Here is a 21,976-nt window from a genome sequence, read left to right as displayed (position 1 = left end):
AGGTCGTTATAGAAGTGTCAAAGGTAAAGGTGAATTAGATCTCATACCTCAACTTTTGATGAAGATTTTATGGTGAAATCGTCCCTTTTTCAGCCTCCAAAACCTCCCCTAGCTTTTCTTCTATGGTGTCTTCCAAATAGATAGAGAAAGAAGAGAGAAGGAAGAGAGTTTATTTTGTGAGGCGTGTTTAGGCTAATAAGGGTTGGGGGTCTTTATATTGGGGATTAATTATTTTAATTAGATTCCCTTAAACACCTAAATTAATCACTTAACCCCCTAAATAATTAAATTAAACTAACTTAAAATGTTCAGGAAATTCGACCCTCATAGACGAGACCCAGATCGACGGTCCGTCTGTAAGTCGATGGTCACCCGTTCCCTTTCGTGCTGCACATCTGTCATTCTTGTCAGAGACTACGGAATTGGGGTTCTTAAACAAAAATTCTAAGTGTTGTTCGATGGTTGGCAATGACGCCACGTCGATCCACACATGGATCGTTGACTGTGTCTCGTGGTTACACAGTGCCAAGGTAGTGTTGACAGCAATGTGCGAAGATTCTCCTAAAGGGACCTTAGTTGGTCCTTGGGGAGTCGTACCCAGAATTTTCGACCATGAATTATATTAAACACATGTTATACACCATTCCACCTTATTTAATGAATTTCCAACTTCTAAAGCTTATCAAATAAGCTAAGGCACGCTAGTACCCCTTAGAACTAGTTTTCTAACGTAATGAACGTTCTTGGACGTTTTGGTTCATAAACTTCCTATATGACCTATATTCATTAAAATAAGTCTTAAAACAGTGTTTACAACCCATGTCACCCATGTTAAACTTTAAGACTCGACTTGGATTTTTGAAATGTTACATTATCCCCCATAGGAACATTCATCCCTGAATGACACTAAAATTATTTTAAATGAAGGAATAGACTAAGACTAGCAGCCCAAAAAATCAACAATATCAAAAAAACATAAAACATATGATTTCAACAAGGCAACTTCAAAACTTCAATTATCACATATAAGGCTCAAACACTTTATTATGAGGCATTTGCTTATCACAACACACATAAGCTCAACATGCATTACATGAGTCAATTAGCACTCTCCAGTATTTATTTTTACATTTTTTGTATTATCTATATTGTGTAAAAGTTCAATATATGTTTCACTTAACTCTGAGTGTTGTTCTTCTAAATCATGGTTGATATCATCAATTCTTACTTCTGACAGGTTAGTTAGATTATCTTGATTACTGTCTTCTGATTTATCTTATAATTGCAATCATTCTTTAAATTTGATTATCTCATTTGCTAAGTTTCTTTTTATGTTCTTTGTGTTTTTTTTATTTCATACATTTTTTTCAAAATTGCTAATTCTTTTTCTAATTCTAAAATTTGTTTATTTTTTACTTCTTCTATTTGTCGTACTTCTTTCTTCGCTTCATGTTTTTTTTTTTCAATTTCCATATCCCTATCAATTTCTTCATTTTCTTTTGCTATCCTCACCATAGTAGTTAAACTATCTTCTAAATTTACCTTTTCTTTTTCTGACATTAAACTTAAATTGTCACCTATTTTCTTATATATTCTTCCTAGATTAGAAAATATTATCCTTATTTTTAATCCTTCATAGTTTTCAAATATTTTTTTTTTCTATTGCATATTTTTCCTTATTCATTTATAAATTATTTTGTAGTTTATATTCTACATTATTTATTTGTATTTGTACATATAAAATAGTGAAGATAACCTAAAGTCTAAAGCTAATGTAAATCAGCAGCATGACTATAAAAATGTGGAGCTACGTCGATCGGAAGACGGTAAAATTCCAGAGATGGAACAAAACAAAAAAAAGTTATAAGAAGAAATTTAATTGCAAATTTTGAAATATGTAATATGTGTTATATAGATTAATATACATGTGCATTTAGAGAATATTATTATAAATGAACATATAACATAGAAGAAAGTAAGGAAATAAGAAAATTATATTTTACAACATTACTAGAACCTTTTAATTCAAAAATAATAAAAATTTTGAATGAAGTAGAATTAACAGATACTTTAGAAGCAAGAATGAAATTCTTACCACGATGACTTACAGAACTATGTGAAAAACATAAAGAAGATGTAAAAATGGAAAAAGTATTAGTAAAAAAATTAGCATGTTGCAAAAATAAAAAAGTTCTTCAATTTTGTTGCATTGATAGATATTATAAAAAAGAAGTATAATTGAAATAAAAATTATAAAAAATATAGATCAACATATAAATAAAAAAAACCAAGAACGAGATATTATGTAAAAAATTACAAAACTAAAAAACCATTTAGACCAAAATGAAAATTGACACAATGTACTTGCTATACTTGTGGAAAATTAGGACATATAGGTAAAGATTGTAAATTACCTAAAAATCAAAAGAGGAAACAGATATCAGAAATAATTATGGAAAATGAAAAATATACACAAATAGAATATGTCGATTATGATTTAGAAAGTGAAGATAGTATATATGAAATACCAGAAAATGAAATAGATAATGACTTAGAATTAGAATCAGATAATGAATTTTATAATATAAATGACTGAAGCAGATATACAAATAATAAATAAAGAAGAATGTCAAGATGAAGAAACTTTACAACAAAAAATAATATTTGATAATAGTATATTTGAACAAATAAAAGGAAAAGAATTAGATCTAAGTGTAGAAAAAATATTAGAAGTACCAAAAATAAAAAATTGGTTTAAAAGACAAAAAGAAGAATATTATATAGTAAGCCAAAGAGAACATATCCTAGATTGTAAGTATACCAGAGGAAAAACTAAAATACCAATAATAAATAAGAGAATAATTAATAAAGAAATACAAGAAATAAATGCATAAAACCTAATTAAATATGTACATTTAGGAGGAACTGAAATATTAATAAAAGCATTTTTTAGAGAAGTAATAGATACATCTATAGAAATATATTTAGCAGCTGATAGAATTATACAACCTATAGAAAAAAATATAATTAGTGCAGTAAAAGGTAATTTAATATACCAAAAATTTTAATTTATAATAAGTGTTAATTACTTAGTAGCAATTAATGACAGAAATATAGATAAATCATTAGTATTATATTGGAAAATTTCAGGAATAGAACTACTACCTGGAAGTAAAATATTTACAGCCAGATGTAAGAATTTATATGTTTTAACAACAAAACATAAAATAACAGCAAAAAATAAAATAAAATAAAATAAAAATAGAAAACTCCTTAGAAAAAATAGTTACGCTTATAGATAATAATGACTATAGTTATAATGAAATTGATATGAAGGAGATTTAGAGAGAGTAGAAGAAAGACTAAGCACATCAAAAAGAATAAATAATAATGATATACGACAAACATCATAAAAAAATGAGTACTTCAAATAGTTTCAAAAGAATAAATATAATTTAACAAAAATTAATAGAATAAGAAATAAAACGACATCATTATTATATAACAGGAATAATGGAGGAAAGAAAATATTTAATACTAATAAATACCCGACAAGAAGAAAGCTATATTAGAAGAGAGTTAGTAATGGAAGATAAAATAATAACTATGTAACACACATGTTCAGAATTACCAAAAGTATTAATAAATAATGAAGATACAACGGAACAAGAAATAATAATTGGAGGTATACCAATGATAATAAAATTTAAAATATATCAAGGAAATGAAAATATAACATTAGGAATAAAAGGTCTAGAACAAGTAAAACCATATGATATAGAGGATAAACAACTAAAGATAAATTATCAAAATAAAAAAGTCATAATAAAAAGGACTTTAATATAAAAAATATATGAAAATATATATACTCACGAAGATAATAATAGAAGGATATTATAACAGATATTATACACCAATGATAAATATAGGAGCAGAGGATAATATATGTAAATACAATTGTTTACCAGAAGAAAAATGAGAAAAGTCAAAAACACCAATAATAGTAACAGTATTTAAAAATGAAGGAAGTATAATCATATAAAAGGCAAAAAATATAAAAATACGAATATGGGATTAAATATTAACTTTTGACGAAATATATAATTTTGAATTAAAAACAAAGGATGTGTTATTAGGAATGTCATTTTTAGAAAAATTATATCCACATATAATAACAAAAACACACTGGTGGTTCACAACACCATGTAAACAAAATATAGAATCAAGAAGAGTAGGTAACAAAAGAAGAAAATCAACAGAATGGATTTAAGGTAGTGAAAAAATTACACAAAAATTAGAAAATATAAAAGAAGAAGATCCTAGAATAGAATTAATTATATTTTCCTTTGATAAAGTAAACATAATCCAAGAAAAATTAGAATTATTATATGACGAAGATCCTTTACAAGGATGGGAAAAACGTAAGACAGAAGTTAAAATTGAACTAATTGATGAAAAAATTATAATAACACAAAAACCATTAAAATTTAATTTTAATGATTTAAATGAATTTAAAATACATATAAGTGAATTACTAAAAAATAGATATATACAGGAAAGTAATAGCAAACATATAAGTCCGGCATTTATTGTTAATAAATATAGTGAACAAAAAAGAGAAAAAAGTACAATGATAATTTATTATAGAAATTTAAATGCAAAAACTAAAACATATAATTATCCAATACCAAAAAAAATATTAAAGATAAGACAAATACAAGGATATAATTACTTTAGTAAATTTGATTGTACATCAAGATTTTGTCATTTAAAGTTTGAGGAAGAATCTAAAAAACATACAACATTCACAGCACTACAAGGATTTTATGAATGGAATGTATTACCATTTGAATATAAAAATGCACCCGGTAGATTTCAACATTTTATGGATAACTATTTTAAACAACTAGAAAATTGTGTAGTGTATATTGATGATATATTATTATATTCTAAAACACAAGATGAACACATATTATTATTAAAAAAGTTTATACGTATAATACAACACTCAGGAATAAGTTTATGTAAAAACAAAGCAAAAATAATGAAAAAACAAATAGAATTCCTTGGAATAAAAATAGATAAAAATGGAATAAAAATGCAAACGCATATAGTACAAAAAATAATAACCTCGAATGAACAATTAGATACAAAAAAGAAATTACAATCCTTTTTAGGATTAGTTAACCAAGTAAGAGAATATATGCCAAAATTAGCAGAAAATTTAAAACCATTACAACAAAAACTAAAGAAAGATGTAGAATATCATTTTGATAATAGAGATCAAACACAAATACAAAAGATAAAATTATTATGTAAAATATTACCAAAATTATTTTTTCCGGATGAAGATAATTTTTTTTTATATAGTAGAAACTGATGCAAGTAAAAAAAGTTATGGAGGAGTATTAAAATATAAAAATAATGATAATAATATTGAATATCACTATAGATATTATTCAGGCACATATACAAATACGGAAATAAAATGGGAAATAAATAGAAAAGAATTATTTTTCAGTATATAAATGTTTATTAGAATTTGAGCCATATATTGTATATAACAAATTTATTGTATGAAAAGATAATACACAAGTAAAATGGTGGTTAACAAGAAAAATACAAGATTCAGTAACAACGAAAGAAATAAGAAGATTGGTATTAAATATATTACACTTTACATTTACAATTGAAGTGATAAAGACTAATAAGAATGGTGTTGCAGACTACTTATCAAAACAAAGCTACTCAGACTGAGAACAAAGATGAAGATACAATTTAAAAGCTACTAAAAGTCATTACTACACTCTGTACTAATGTGGATAGTATGGATAATGAGATACAAAAGCTAAAAACTAATGAAGTTAACCTGAAGTCTAAAGCTTGTATAAATCAGCAGCATAACTATAAAAATGCAGAGCTACGTCGATCGGAAGACGGTAAAATTCCAGAGATAAAAGTAGACGATGAGAAACTCCCTAAAACTCATAATGTTTATTTAAATACAGCTGCAGGTACAAGCAGAAAAGTTAGTGAAAAACCACGAAATACAAATTTAAACAAGTTATTTGCGAAACCATTTATTCAAAATACACCAAACGAAATACCCATAGAACCACAAACTTCTACCTATGCAGTGAGTATACAAAACCAAAGTAAAAAAAAATACAATTATATTACACAAACCTACATTGAAAATATATATAGAATCCAAACTTATTTAAATCTCAACCCTTGATCTAACAAAACTAAAGATCAAAGTCAAGACTATATAACTCAAAAATTACAAGGATACAATAGACTTATAGCACAATCAAAAACAAGTGCTAATCTAGTTAAGACATGTTACAGTAATGGATTACTAAGTATAGTATATACATATGACGGAGAAGAAATCAGTGGAATACTAGAGTTATACAAAACATTTATAACATGTAAAAGACTTACGAAAGGAAACTTAGTTTATATTACGTTTTATAGAGCACCATCAGAAATATTATATGAGGAGGTAAAATCTCCAATTCAAGTTATTAAGATAGGATTAACAAAACATATGATCATACCAGAAGATATTGGACATCAGAATGAAATACCAAAGATAGAAATACCAAGTTTTTATGCCGATAAAAGAATAATTGATATATCAACTATCATACATGTCACGACCCAAAACGAGTCGTGAGTGGAACCCACACTGAACCTATTAGGTGGGCGAACCAACAAATTTAAACCCCAACATTTACCAATAGTTCAAATATGAATAACAAAAATAATGTGGAAGATCCAAAACTTATTAATTTAACCAATTAAATAAGCTTCTAAAATTTAACACTTATTATCCCCAAAATCTTGAAGTCATCACATCAGGAACATCTATCCTCAAATTAGCAAGTCTAAGAGTATTTAAGAAACCAAAATAAGTAAAAAGATGGTCCATGTCTGAAATTCAAAGACATCAAGACGTGAATGAGAGAATCCAGCACGAGCTAGAAATAATAGCTCACCCTGAACTCTTATGTGCTGGAGACTGACTAGAGATAAGGGCGAGTCGAAGTCGATGGTACACTTGCTTCACTCCACAAAAGAAGAAAGAAGAAAATACAAGTAGGGGTCAGTACAAGGAACACGTACTGAGTAGGTATCATCAGCCAACTCAAAATAGAAACCAATATACATTGAATAATAATATAAAATCAACTACAATACCTAACAGGGGGCAAGAAACAACCACATGAACCATTAAAAACAACAACATAATAGCTACACCATCAATAAAAACATCAAGAAAACCTATAAGGACTCATGCCTCAACACCATACTCAATTGGAAAAAGGTTCTTTGAGATTAAGTATATCTAGTTACTTCAAGACTCCTTCTCTTTAATGTTATTGTGTCAGAACGTGACACTCCGATCCCATATATCGTGTCAGAATGTGACACTCCGATCTCATAATAACGTGTTGAAACGTGACACTCTGATCCAATTATCTCATTATTTATTTCACCATGCCTTTTTTATTCAAGGCGTCATTTTAATAGAGAGGGTTCAAGATTAGAAATTCAACAATTTCATAATTCTAGGCCAACCACAAACCACACAATCAAGTACATAGGAGACTTTACAATATCACTCAATAGATAATCAATCACTATTTAGAGTTTATCTATCACATAGAAATAAACCATAACCTACCTCCACCGAAGAACCGAAGTCAAGCAAACTATTTCTCCAATGTCTTTCCATTCCTTAACGCCTCCAAACATCTCCAATCTATCAAGTATATATGCATAACTTGTAAGTTAGCGAGTCTATAAACACTATTTATTTTGTGTTAAATCTAGACCCAAAAAAACACATAATTATATAATCAATTTCCTAAAGTTCAAATCTAAGGGTAGATTTGAATTCCCTCAATTAACATAACTTTAATGACATTTAAAAAATTCGATACATGTAATATATAATTACCTATATTGATATATTAAAATCAATTTATAATAGGATAGACGTCGTAAAATTCCAGATCAAGCCACTGTTTTTGAACACCAGTGGCAACACGGCTAACCCAATTTTATCATTATACAAAATTTCTAAATTTATCATCCATCACCAGATAATTGGCCAATTATTAATCGTACTTCATATTTATTCTATTTAATAATCATTAAAGTTTATATTTGTTCAGCAACACTTCTAATAACTATACATCTCGTACATTACATATATAAAGATATGTATATATTTTTTGCCATCATCACACTGTAAAACTCTATAATTGATTGACACTTGCTTTTCAATTAACATATCATAACAATATCCTCATCCATTCATTATTATACATTCATAACCAACTATAATGTTATGATATTATTAAAATATATGTCTATTTATATAATTATAGTTCACTATTACTATCAAGAATTAATACCCCTCAACCGCCTAATTTTAACCAATAAAGTATAATGCTAGTTGACGTTTTTTACCTCTAGCCTTTTTCTGATTGTCCCGTCGACGGCACCAAGAATTCAATAATAAGAGTTGTGAGCGGTTTTTCATGTAATCAAATAATATTAACCCTACTTATTATATAATTAATCTTAAATATGCTAAAACATATCCACTATTAGTTTTAAAGTTATCTTCTTTAACTACCAACTAAATAAATTATTAAAACTACCCGCTAATTTCATAATTATAATTATGAATAGTCCAAAATCCAATTAGAATGCATCAATATTTTTTTTTATGAAATACAAGGGTTTACACTCAAAACGACCAAAATGGGTCGTTGCAGTAGATACCAATTTACCCATCGTTCGTCCTCGAACGATCAAAAAAACAAAGGTGAGGTGAAGGCGAGGTACCTAAATCTGTGAAAAGGTGTGGGTATCTTTCATGCATATCAGTCTCACTCTCCCAAGTGGACTCATCAACTGGCCGATTCTTCCATTGAACCTTGATAGATGCAATATCCTTTGATTTCAACTTACGGACCTCTCTATCAAGAATGGGTAAAGGCTCCTCCTCATAAGACAGATTCTCATCAAGTAGAACTGAATCACAATGAATAATGTAGTTTCTATATTCATGGTATTTCTTTAGCATGGACACATGAAATACCGGGTGCACTATTGACAACCCTGGAGGCTAGGCCAATTCATAAGACACCTCTCCCACACACTTTAGAACTTCAAATGGACCAATATATCTCTGACTAAGCTTACCTCGCTTACCAAACCACATTATACCTTTCATGGGTGAAACCTTCAGCAAGACATGCTCACCCTCCATAAATTCCAAGTCCCTAACCTTTCGATCTGCATACTCCTTCTGCCTGCTCTGAGCTGCCAAAAGCTTCTCTTGAATGAATTTCACTTTCTCTAATGATTCCCTCAAAAGAACTGTACCCCAAGGTCTCACCTCAAATGCATTAAACCAACCAATGGAGACCTACATCTCCTCCCATACAATGCCTCAAATGGGGCCATATAAATACTCCAATGATAACTATTATTGTACGAAAAGTCTGCTAAGTGTAAAAATTTATCCCAATGACCACCAAATTCTATCACACATGCAGGAAGCGTATCCTCCTACACCTGAACCGTTCGCTCACACTGACCATCGGTCTGAGGGTGAAATGCAGTACTAAGATCAACTCTAGTACCTAAGTCAGCATGTAATGACCTCCATAACTTAGAAGTAAATTATGTACCACTATCTGATATGATGGAAAGTGGAACTCCATGCAATCAAACAATCTCACAGACATAGAGTTTGTCTAACTTCTCTAAATTTTAAGTCATCTTAACCGGAATGAAGTGAGCAGACTTAGTTAACCTGTCAACAATTACTCAAATAGAATCAATCTTACCCTATGTCTTTGGAAGACCAACTACGAAATCTATTGCAATTCTTTTCCACTTCCATTTAGGAATGGGCATTCTCTGAAGTCTACCTCCAGGCCTGTGATGTTCATACTTTACTTGCTGACAATTCCAACATTGGGCAACAAAATCAACAATGTCACACTTCATTATACTCCATTAATAATGTTGCCTTAAATCACGATATATCTTGGTTGCACCAGGATGTATAGAATTCCTCGAAACATGAGCCTCTTGTAAAAATAATGTGAATCAAATCATCTACACGGGGCACACATACTCTTCCCTTAATCCTCAAGACGACTTCTTCATCAATTATTGCCTCTTTAGCCTCTCCTCGCAATACCATATCTCGAATTCGGCTCAACTTCTCATCAGCAAACTGATTCCCCTTAATATTGTCAAGAAAAGAAGATTTTGCATCCACACAGGCCAAAAATCCTACTTTCTCCAGTACTTCCAACCTCATAAAGTCATTAGCCAGAATCTGAACCTCTCTAGGCAATGGTCGTCTAGAAACCTGTAAGTGGGCTAAACTACCCATGCTCCCTGCTTTTCTACAGAAAGCATCTGCCACAACAATAGCTTTTCATGGGTGATACAAAATAGTAATATCATAGTCTTTTAATAGTTCCATCCACCTCCTCTTCCTCAAATCAAATCTTTCTGATTAAATATATACTGTAATCTACGATGATCTGTATAAACTTCATGCTTGACCCCATATAGATAATGTCTCCATTGGTTTAGTGAAAATACAACTGCAGCCAACTCCAAATCATGGGTCGGAAAGTTACGTTCATGCGCTCTTTATTATCTCGAAGCATAAGCAATTAAATTCCTCCTATGCATTAGCACTGCACCCAAACAAGAATAAGATGCGTCACAATAAACAATAAAATTCTTATCTTCCACTAGCAAGGTAAGAATTGGTGCAGTAGTCAACAAGGTCTTGAGTTTCAGGAAGCTTTCTTCACATTGGTCCGACCATACAAATGGAACATTCTGCTTAGTCAAATTTGTCAGCTGGGAATCAATAGAAGAAAATCCCTTGACGAATCGTTGGTAGTAGCTAGATAAACCAACAAAGCTCCTTACCTCTGCAACATTAGTAGGTCTTACCCAACTCTTCACTGCTTCAATCTTAGAAGGATCCACTACATCCACCCTTAGAAACCACGTGGCCCAAGAAGGGACACTGAATCGAGTCAAAACTAACATTTGGAGAATTTGGCATAAAGCATTTTCTCCCTTAAAAACTCCAATACAATTCTCAAATGATCCTCATGTTATTCCTGTTCTTTGAGTATATCAGTATATCTTCAATGAATATAAATACAAAGAGGTCTAGTTATGGCTTAAAAAATCCGTTTATCAGGCTCATGAAAGCAGCAGGGGCATTCGTAAGCCCAAAAGACATTAATAAGAATTCATAATGCTCATACCTGGTTCAAAAATACGTCTTTGGCACATCTGTTGCCAATATTTTCAATTGATTATAACCAGATCTCAAATCAATTTTAGAGAAGACACAAGCACCTTGTAACTGATCGAACAAATCATCAATGCGAGGAATGGAATACTTGTTCTTAATAGTTACCTTATTCAGCTTCATGTAGTCTATGCACATCCGAAAACTTCCATCTTTGTTCCTCACAAATTAAACAGGAGCACCCCAAAGGGATTCACTCGGTCTAATAAAACCATTACCTAACAACTCCTAAACTTGGACCTTTAACTCCCTTAATTCAGCTGGAGCCATTCTATAAGAAGGAATAGAAATGGGGCGAGTTCCCGGCTCCAGATCAATACAAAAATCAATATCCCTATCCGGTGGCATACCAGGAAGGTCTGCAGTGGAGTGGAAATATACCAGGAGTGTCTATCTCTGAAATTCAAAGACATCAAGACGTGAATGAGAGAATCCAACACGAGCTAGAAATAATAGCTCACCATGAACTCTGATGTGCTGGAGACTGACTAGAGCTTAGGGCGAGTCAAAGTCGATGGTACACTTGTTGCACTCCACAAAAGAACAAAGAAGAAAATACAAGTACGGGTCAGTACAAGGAACACGTACTGAGTAGGTATAATTGGCCAACTCAAAATAGAAACCAATATACATTGAATAATAATATAAATCAACTACAATACTAAAGAGGTTGCAAGAAATAAACACATGAACCATTGACAACAACAACATAATAGGTACACCATCAATCACAACATCAAGCACACCTATGACGACTCATGCCTCCATACCATACTCATTTGGAAACAGGTTCTTTGAGATTAAGTATATTTAGTTACTTCAAGAATCCTTTCCTTTAATGTTATTGTGTCGGAACGTGACACTCCGATACCATATATCGTGTCGGAACGTGACACTCCGGTCCAATTATAGCATTATTTATTTTATCAAGCCTTCTTTATTCAAGGCGTTATTTTAATAGAGAGGGTTAAAGATTAGATATTCAACGATTTCATAATTCTAGGACAACCACAAACCACACAATTAAGTACATAGGAGACTTTAGAATATCACTCAATACATAATCAATCACTATTTAGAGTTTATCTATCACATAGAAATAAACCATAACCTACCTCCACCGAAGAACCGAAGTCAGGCAAACTATTTCTCCAATGTCTTTCCTTTCCTTAGTGCCTCCAAACCTCTCCAATCTATCAAGTATATATGCATAACTTGTAAGTTAGCGAGTCTATAAACACTCAATTTATTCTATGTTTAATCTATACCCAAAAACTCACATAATTATATAAGCAATTTCCTAAAGTTCAAATCTAAGGGTAGATTTTAATTCCCTCAATTAACATAACTTTAATGATATTTAAATAATTCGATACACGTAAAATTTAATTACCTATATTGATATACTAAATTCAATTTATAATAGGATAATACGTAGTAAAATTCAAGATCAAGCCATTGGATTCGAAAACCAGTGGCAACACATCTAACCCAATTTTTATCATTATACAAACTGTCTAAATTTATCATCCATCTACAGATCATTGGCCAATTATTAATCGTACTTCATATTAATACTATTTAATTATCATTAAAGTTTATATTTGTTCAACAAAACTTCTAATAACTATACATCTCGTACATTACATATATAAATATATATATATATATATATATATATATTTTTGCCATCATCACAATGTAAAACACTGTAATTGATTGACACTTGTTTTTCAATTAACATATCATAGCAATTACCTCATCCAATCATTATTATACATTCATAACAAACTATAAAGTTATAATATTATTAAAATATATGTCTATTTATTTCATTATATTTCACTAATACTAAGAAGAATCAATACCCCTCAACCGCCTAATTTTAACCAATAAAATATAATGCTAGATGATGTTTTTTACCTCTAGCCTTTTTCTGATTGTCCCGTCGACAGTGCCAAGAATTCAATAATAAGAGTTGTGAGCGATTTTTCTTATAATCCAATAATATTAACCCTACTTATTATACTGGTAGTCTTAAATATGCTAAAATATATCCACTACTAATTTTAAAGTTATCTTCTTTAACCACCAACTAAATAAAATATTAAAACTACCCCGCTAATTTCATAATTACAATTATGAATACTCCTAAATCCAATTAGAATCCATCAAATTTTTTTTTTATTAAACACAAGGCTTTACACTCAAAACAACCAAAATGGGTCGTTATAATACAAGAATTAGCAAATAATTATTTAAATGGAAATACCATATGGATCTATTATGTTAGGGATCAAGTTATGATATATTCAAACTCAAGGGAATTAAGAAGAGCAGATATGGATGAAGTTCAGCGATGGATTTTACCATTACTAAAGCCACAAGAACAACAAATAACACGAGCATTAAAGAATGAATTTATTTCAGAAGACTTATTAATTGGATATTGTAAACTTATTGGACACAAATACCAAGATCACAGATGTTCCAAATGCAATGGAGAAGATAACGTTATACTAGATGTTGATTTGGAATAAAGATGAAGAGATAAGAATACAAAATAAGATAAGGATGAAGAAAAAGAGTTATAGTAGACAAAGAAAAATGTCGACAAAGACAATAGAAGAAAAAGACATAAAGAAAGATATAGACAAAAAAGTTGGAAGACAAAGGGATAGATATCTTTGAAAAAATGTAAAAATAAGAGATAAGATTCCTTTGTACTGTTAATAGCTTTTACTTTTTTAAAGGAAAATGTGTATAGCCGGCCATTTGTAAAGTTCTGTTTAAAAAGTCATTAAGTATACAGTAGGCGCACTTATATGCAGGTTCACAATTTAGTATATATAGATTGCAAAATTTTAAATGAGAGGCAGGAAATGCCAAACTAAAGCTTAAGTTAATAAAAACACTTTCAAAAACCCCTCTCTCCAAAAAAGATAAAAAAAATAAGTTAAAAAATGGAGAAATCCAAAATCAAGTCAGATATTTTAGATAGCATGGAAAATCAAGAAACAAAGGTATATTGTTTAACAATTATGCAGAACTAATTTCATATATTACTGAATATCATATATATGATTGATTAAATTTATGTTAGTTATTATATACTAGAAATATTTGAATCATGAATTCTAGTTTGCTAGTAAACGGGAAATAGGGAGAAAACTGCTAGACTATGCTATCCCACAGTGGAAACCGGTAGGCGAGGGATGCTTTTAGGGGAGTACAGAAGGTTGAGGCGCTGATAAGCAGTAATTATCCGCTAAAGTACGATGCTAGTAGTGACCGCAAAACATGATAACAAATACTCTAGCATATAATAGTCTAACGTGAATTTAATTGAATTATGATATGATAGGAAGGAATAATTGAAAACAAATCTGCATAAATAAATAAACATGATTACAATGTATGATGAAATAAAAGCTATAAAATTTTGATCTTATATATACTTAAAGATATAAAAATTGTTGACATAAAAAGAATTATATGGGAAATAATATTGAATCATGATATAGAAGATATATTAAATCAAGAATGGTATGAAATATATTTACAAAAATTAGATATAGAAAGAATAGATATAAACGATTTAGAAATAGATTCAAATTAAAATGAACTATGACTATTTAGAATATTTGATAGAAACTATGGAAAATATAAGATTATTAAAACAATTGATGCAAGAAAATTTATACATGTACCAAAGAACCCAAGATATGTTATACAAAGAATATATAATAAATAATATTAAAGAAATATTTAGATTAGAACAGTTATGAAAAGAACTTTATGATAAACTGTATTTCACACTACATAAAATATATTTTCCTTTATAAAATATATATCTTACTTTATGATGAATTTCGCATCCCCCAACATTGGTAAATGTTTATTAGCATTTAAGCCATATATTGTATATAACAAATTTATTGTAAGAACAGATAATACACAAGTAAAATGGTGGTTAACCAGAAAAATACAAGATTCAGTAACAACGAAAGAAATTAGAAGATTGGTATTAAATATATTGAACTTTACATTTACAATTGAAGTGATAAAGACTAATAAGAATGGTGTTGCAGACTACTTATCAAGAAAAAGCTACTCAAACTGAGAATAAAGATGAAGATACAATTGAACAGCTACTCAAAGCCATTACTACACTTTGTACTAAAGTAGATAGTATGGATAATGAGATACAAAAGCTAAAGACTAATGAAGATAACCTATCAACATGCTATATATATTATTTCATAATACTCACTATTTTAATATGTACAACATAACTCAAACAAACCAAAAGACAAAAATTCATGTTTTAGGCATGAAATCCATTGTAATTCACTGTAATGTGATTCAAAATGCACATTTTTGCAAGACATCACTAAATATCAAGAATCTTCAATTTGTAGTCATATTTATATTATTAAAAGAATGACTAACCTTAATTATCAAAAATATGAGGGTAACGGGACTTCATATCACCCTCGGCCTCCCATGTTGCAACCTCAACTATGTGATTTTTCTATAAGATTTTTATGGAAACCACCTCTTTATTCCTTAACTTTTTGACTTGCCTATCAAGGAATAGAACCAGAACTTCCTCATACGAGAGGTTGTCCTTGACAACATGACCCTCATAGGAAGAATAGACTCGGGATCACTAATACACTTTTTAATAATGGAAACATGGAAAACCGGATGAACCGAATCCAATTCACTAGGAAGTTTCAATTCATAGGAAACCTCACAAATCATTGCAAGATTTCATAGGGACCCACATAACGAGGAATCAACTTCCATCTCTTGCAAAATCTAACCATACCCTTCATAGGTGAAATTTTCAAATACACCTTATCCCTTTCTTGAAACTCTAAGTCCCTTCTCTTATGATCGACATAAGACTTTTACCGACTATAAGCCATTTGCAACCGGTCCTTATGGTATGAAATTTCTCAAAAGTCTTACAAACCAAATTGGGACTAAGAACGTAAGGATATCCCACTTCAAACCATCCAATAGGAGACCTACACCTCCTACTATACAAGGCTTCATAGAGGCCACGGAAATGGATGAATGAAAACTATTATTATAAGCAATCTCTACCAAAGGCAAATTTTTATCCCAATTTCCCTTGAAATCAATGATACAAGCCCTAAGCATATCCACAAGGGTTTGAATAGTGCGTTCCGTTTGACCATACATTAGGGGATGAAAAGCGGTACTTAACTTCACCTTAGTGTCCAACCCTTTTTTGAAAAACCTCCAAAACCTAGATGTAAATTGTGCACCCCGAGTCGATATGATGGATAACAGAATAGTGTCAACACACAATCTCATCTATGAATATCCTAGCATAATCTTCTTCTGAATAAGTAGACTTGATGGGAATACAGCGAGCGGACTTGGTCAACCTATCCACAACCACCCATATAGAGTCATATTGCCTTTGAGTCGGAGGAAAACCTACCACAAAATCCATATTGATGTCTTCCCACTTCCAAGTAGGACCTTGGATCTTTTGTAGTAAGCCAACTAACTTTTGATGTTCGGCTTTTACTTGTTGGCAATTCAGACACTTAGCGACAAACTCCGCTATGTCCTTCTTCATAATTCCCACAAATAGATTACCCTAAGATTGTGGTACATTTTCGTCGAACATGGATGAATTGAGTACCATGACCTATGGGCTTCCTCAAGGATCCGTTCTCTCAACCCATCTATATTGGGAACATAAAGTATTCCATGGCACCATAAAATACCATCCTCCTAATGGAGAATGTCTCGTTATGATTGCCAAGGCGCGTTTTTTGAACTTTATCAATGATTTGTCAAGGTGTTGTTTAGACTTCACCTCAACTACTAATGATGACTCGGAGTAATTATGAACAATAAAACAACCATTCGAAGAATCTTATAATCTCACCCCCTCACTAGGTCTTTCTTGGTTTCATCAATGTGAGATAAACTACCTATATTCATACGACTTAGGGCATCCGCAACCACATTAGCCTTGCCGGGCTGATAAAGGACACTCATGTCATAATATTTCAACAATTCTAACCACCTCCTTTGTCAGAGATTCAACTCCTTTTAGGTAAACACGTTTTAGATACTCTTGTGGTCAGTAAAGACATCAACATGAACCCCATACAAGTAATGCATCCATATTATAAATGCAAACACCACAAACACTAACTCAAGGTAATGAGTTGAATAGTTTTGCTCATGTACCTTAAGTTGCCTATAGGCATATGAAATCAGTCTCCCATGTTGCAAAAGCACACACCCCAAACCCACTTGGGATGCGTCACAGTGCACCACAAAACCCTTTGTACCCTCCGGTAAGGTCAACACCGGAGCGGAAGTAAGCCTATCTTTTAACATTTGACACTCTTCTAACATGCCTTCGACCACTCAAATTTCTTACTCTTTTGGGTCAAAGTAATCAAGAGAGATGCAATGGATGCAAAACCAACCACGAACCACCGATAATAACCCGCTAAACCCAAGAAACTCCTAATGTCTGTTTTAGTCAAAGGTCCAGGCCAATTTTTCATCGCCTCCATTTTCCTTGGATCAACCTCAACTCCCTCAATCGAGATGATATGACCAAAAAATGTCACCGACCTTGACCAATACTCACATTTCCTATACTTGGCGAACAATTGATGTTCTTTAAGGGTTTGCAATACTGCCCTCAAATGATCCATGTGATTACTCTTATTCTTTGAATGTACCAAGATGTCATTAATAAAGACAATGAAAAATGAATCTAGGTAATTTTGAAACACTATTCATTAGGTCAATAAAGGTCGTTGGAGCATTAATGAGACAGAAAGACATTAGTAAGAACTTATAATGCCCATATCTTGTCTGAAATGTCGTCTTTGGTATATTATCACCTCTTACCCTTAGTTGGTTATACCCAAACCTTAAGTCAATTTTAGAAAGTAACTTGCCCTCTTGGAGTTGGTCAAACAAGTCATCAATCCGAGAGAGAGGATACTTGTTCTTTATTGTGACCTTATTGATTTTGCGGTAATCAATACACATTCTTAAGGACCCATATTTCTTCTTCTCAAACAAAACTAGAGCAACCCATGGGGAAATACTAGCTCTAATAAAGCCTTTGTCTAGTAAATCATTGAGTTAAGCCTTCAACTATTTTAATTCGACCGTTCCCATCCGATAAGGAAGAATCAAATGGATTTTGTATCAGGTAGAAAATTAATACCAAAATCAATTTCCCGTTCGGAAGGAATACCAGGAAGATCATTAGGAAAAACCTCTGGAAATTTCCTCACTGCGGAGACCGACTCAATAAGAAGAATCTCGGAGTCTAGGAATTGGAATCTTAGAATATGGTAAAGATAACCTTTAGAGATCATTTTGCATGTTTTTAGAAAAAAGCTTATACAACCTCTAGGAATAGAGTTTACCCGCTTCCACTAAACAACTGGTTCATTTGGAAAGTTAAACCTCACCACCCGTGTCCTAAAAACAATGAAAGCAAAGCAAGAATACAACCAATCCATACCCAATATAACATCAAAATCAAGCATATAGTTCAACATAAGAAACTCTATTGTGCAACATTATAGGACAATTTGTATACACCCTTTTTGCAACAATCGACTCACCCACCGAAGTAGACATTGTAAAAGCTTCATGTAAAATATTGGATAAAATATCAAACTTTTTGGCTACTAGTGGAGTAACAAAGGATAAAGTAGCACCGAGATAAAGTAAGGCATGTACATTAAAAGAGAAAACTTTCAACATACTGGTCACCATTTCAGGAGAAGTCTCTTGCTAACCCCTAGTGTGTAGAGCACGGGTGCAGTTCTTATTTGGAGCTACATTTGAACCACTTTCTTGGGCTTGACCCAACCCTTGTCTTGACCCCTAATATTAGGGCGATCCATAACTTTGTGACTGCTTTTACCACAACCAAAACAATTGTTCGTCTCCTTAAGGATGTCACCATAGTGATTCTTGCCACACTTTCCATAAGTTGGCTTCTCGGTTAGTGAATTATTACCTTTTCCCTTCTTGAACTTAGGGTTATACACCCTATCACCACTAGCCTTTGGGAACTTGGAAGGAACTTGACTTGAAAGCCGCTTCTTAAACCTAGGCTTGTCATGTATATCAAGCCTATTCTTTGAAGAACCTCCATCAAAATATATTGACCTCTTAGCATCTCTACTCTTCCTCCTAGCCGTATACTCTTCATGTACCATAATATGAGAAATGTTAATGTTTTCATGTAACATGGCCGAATTACACTCCTTTTGCATAATATCCGACACCCCCGTAACAAAGCAACTCATTTCATCTCTAGGATCAGAAACCAAAGAAGGAGCATATTTCGAAAATTTAGTGAATTTCAATGAGTATTAATGAACACTCATACCTCCTTGGTGAAGGTTGATGAACTTCACCACTTTAGCTTCCCTCATTTCCCTAGGAAATAACCGGTCAAGAAAAGTCTTCTTAAGGATCTCCCAAGTAAAAGGACAACCACACAACGACCTATTATCTCTCCATTGCACAAACCATGCTTTAGCCACATCCTTAAGTTGATAAGTGATCCACTCAGCCTTTTCACTTGTGGAAAACCCCATAGCCAGAAGTATCTTATAGACTTCATCGATGAATTCTTGGAAGTCTTTCTCAACCATAGACCCGTAGAAGGTAAGAGGGTTCATTATGTGAAGTCCCTAAGATTGGAGCCATCGTATCTTGTTGATGAGGACGGGCTACAAGATCTCGGCTGGCTTGGGCCATCATAACTTGGGCTTGAACAATGGTGGCTTGAGCCAATTGGATAAGGGAAACCCTCATATATCCATCTGTCAAGGGTGGAGAATTAACCGAAGCTTGTTCCATATTAGCTAACATGGCTGAATTACACTCTTTTTGCAAACAATCTGACACCCCCGTAACAAAGCCACTCATTTCATCTGTAGGATCAGAATCAAAGAAGGAGCATATTTCGACAATTTAGTGAATTTAAAAGAGTATTCATGAGCCCTCGTACCTCCTTGGTGAAGGTTGATGAACTTCACCACTTTAGCTTCCCTCATTTCCCTACCAAATAACCGATCAAAAAAAGTCTTCTTGAAGTTCTCCAAAGTAAAAGGACCACCACACAACGACCTATTATCTCTCCATTGCACAAACCATGCTTGAGCCACATCCTTGAGTTTACAAGTGACCCGCTCGGCCTTTTCACTTGTGGAAAACCCCATAGCCAGAAGTATCTTGTAGAATTCATCAATGAATTCTTGGAAGTCTTTCTCAACCTTAGACCCGTAGAAGGTAAGAGGGTTCATTAAGTGAAGTCCCTTAGATTGGAGCCATAGTATCTTGTTGATGAGGACGGGGTACAATATCCCGATTGGATTGGGCACTCATAGCTTGGGCTTGAACAATGGTTGCTTGAGCCAATTGGATGAGGGAAACCCTCATATCTCCATGTGTCAAGGGTGGAGGATTAACCAGAGCTTGTTCCATATTAGCATCTTTTGCGAGTGGAGGAACTTGCTCACCACGAGAAGGAGATCTCGCATTAGCAATTTCCTCTTCAAGTATTCATGCAACATTCCTTCGAGTGTTCATTATTCCTATAAGAAAAACAAAAGGATTATATGTAAAAGCACACCATAAGTATACTTTAATGGCACGATATAAAATTTCCAAGAAAAGGAGAGTTTTCTAGGCATCATGTAGGTTCTCGTCTATAAGTGTGGTACGCGTCACAATTATGAACACGAAATTACATAGACATGGTTGAGAGAGACATAGACTCTAAGATAATTCAACCTCATGCTCTGATACCATGTTTGTCACCTTTGGGTTTACCTCCTAGATACAACCGGCGTCGTCGCCCTTCGTATAGAAAGGTTACACAGTCTTCTACTTTTATTGTACATATATATATAAGTAAGATAAAACATAGTCTTAAGGATTATGTCATCTCATACCATCTACACGATCATAGCAATTTGGGATAGCCCTACATCAATGTAAATAAGCCACATATAGGCTTATACAAATCGTACTCAAATGAAAATGGAATGAACATAAGAGTCATATAAAAACTAAGAAGCATCATAGGCAAGATATTGCCATCGCCCTTGGAAAGTGAGGACCTACCTACTTGGATGGTAGAGAATATCCAAATCCTCTTCAAGTCTTTTCGAATGAGCCTTCAACAACCGTAACCTATAATGTTTAGGAAAAAAGGAGAAGATGGGGTTAGTACGCCACTTTTACTAAGTATGAAACCACATGCACATATAAGCTCAAAATAAGTGAAAAGGGAACATTTAGTTAAACCATGCTATTTTACCCTTTCAAAGTCTTATGCATAGTCATACCAAGCAACAAAACATGCTTACGAAATCAAACAATTAATATTCATATCATCATACTTGAACCCATAATCTACTACAACCCTATCATCAAGGAATGACGTCACATGCATGAATAAGAGTACATTTCGTTTTAACAAAACAAGACAATTACCCTCGAACCCCTATCAGGTCAACAAGTGCAATGACCAAGCAAAGTCTCATA

General features: G+C 32.3%; 1 protein-coding gene and 2 long non-coding RNA genes across 3 annotated transcripts; 1 reads left to right on the top strand and 2 right to left on the bottom strand.

The window, feature by feature from the left end:
* Window positions 1-5,634: 5,634 nt before the first annotated feature.
* LOC104648462 (uncharacterized) lies at window positions 5,635-13,386 on the bottom strand. Its single transcript, XR_742513.4, has 4 exons — window positions 13,304-13,386; window positions 12,496-12,573; window positions 7,694-7,771; window positions 5,635-6,008 (listed from the first exon to the last, which is right to left on the bottom strand). It is a non-coding gene; the product is annotated as an uncharacterized lncRNA (long non-coding RNA).
* Window positions 13,387-14,252: 866 nt separating this feature from the next.
* On the top strand, window positions 14,253-15,804 carry LOC101266534 (uncharacterized). The gene is made up of 2 exons (XR_182955.5): window positions 14,253-14,403; window positions 15,472-15,804. It is a non-coding gene; the product is annotated as an uncharacterized lncRNA (long non-coding RNA).
* Window positions 15,805-19,248: 3,444 nt separating this feature from the next.
* On the bottom strand, window positions 19,249-20,019 carry LOC138337480 (uncharacterized). Its single transcript, XM_069287393.1, has 2 exons — window positions 19,809-20,019; window positions 19,249-19,622 (listed from the first exon to the last, which is right to left on the bottom strand). The coding sequence occupies exons 1-2, from the start codon at window positions 20,017-20,019 to the stop codon at window positions 19,249-19,251; spliced, it is 585 nt and encodes a 194-aa protein (XP_069143494.1).
* Between the last annotated feature and the right edge of the window lie 1,957 nt (window positions 20,020-21,976).

The sequence above is a fragment of the Solanum lycopersicum genome, chromosome 7, assembly GCF_036512215.1.
Source record: "Solanum lycopersicum chromosome 7, SLM_r2.1".
Taxonomy (NCBI): domain Eukaryota; kingdom Viridiplantae; phylum Streptophyta; class Magnoliopsida; order Solanales; family Solanaceae; genus Solanum; species Solanum lycopersicum.
This window is presented reverse-complemented; position numbering and strand designations above follow the sequence as displayed.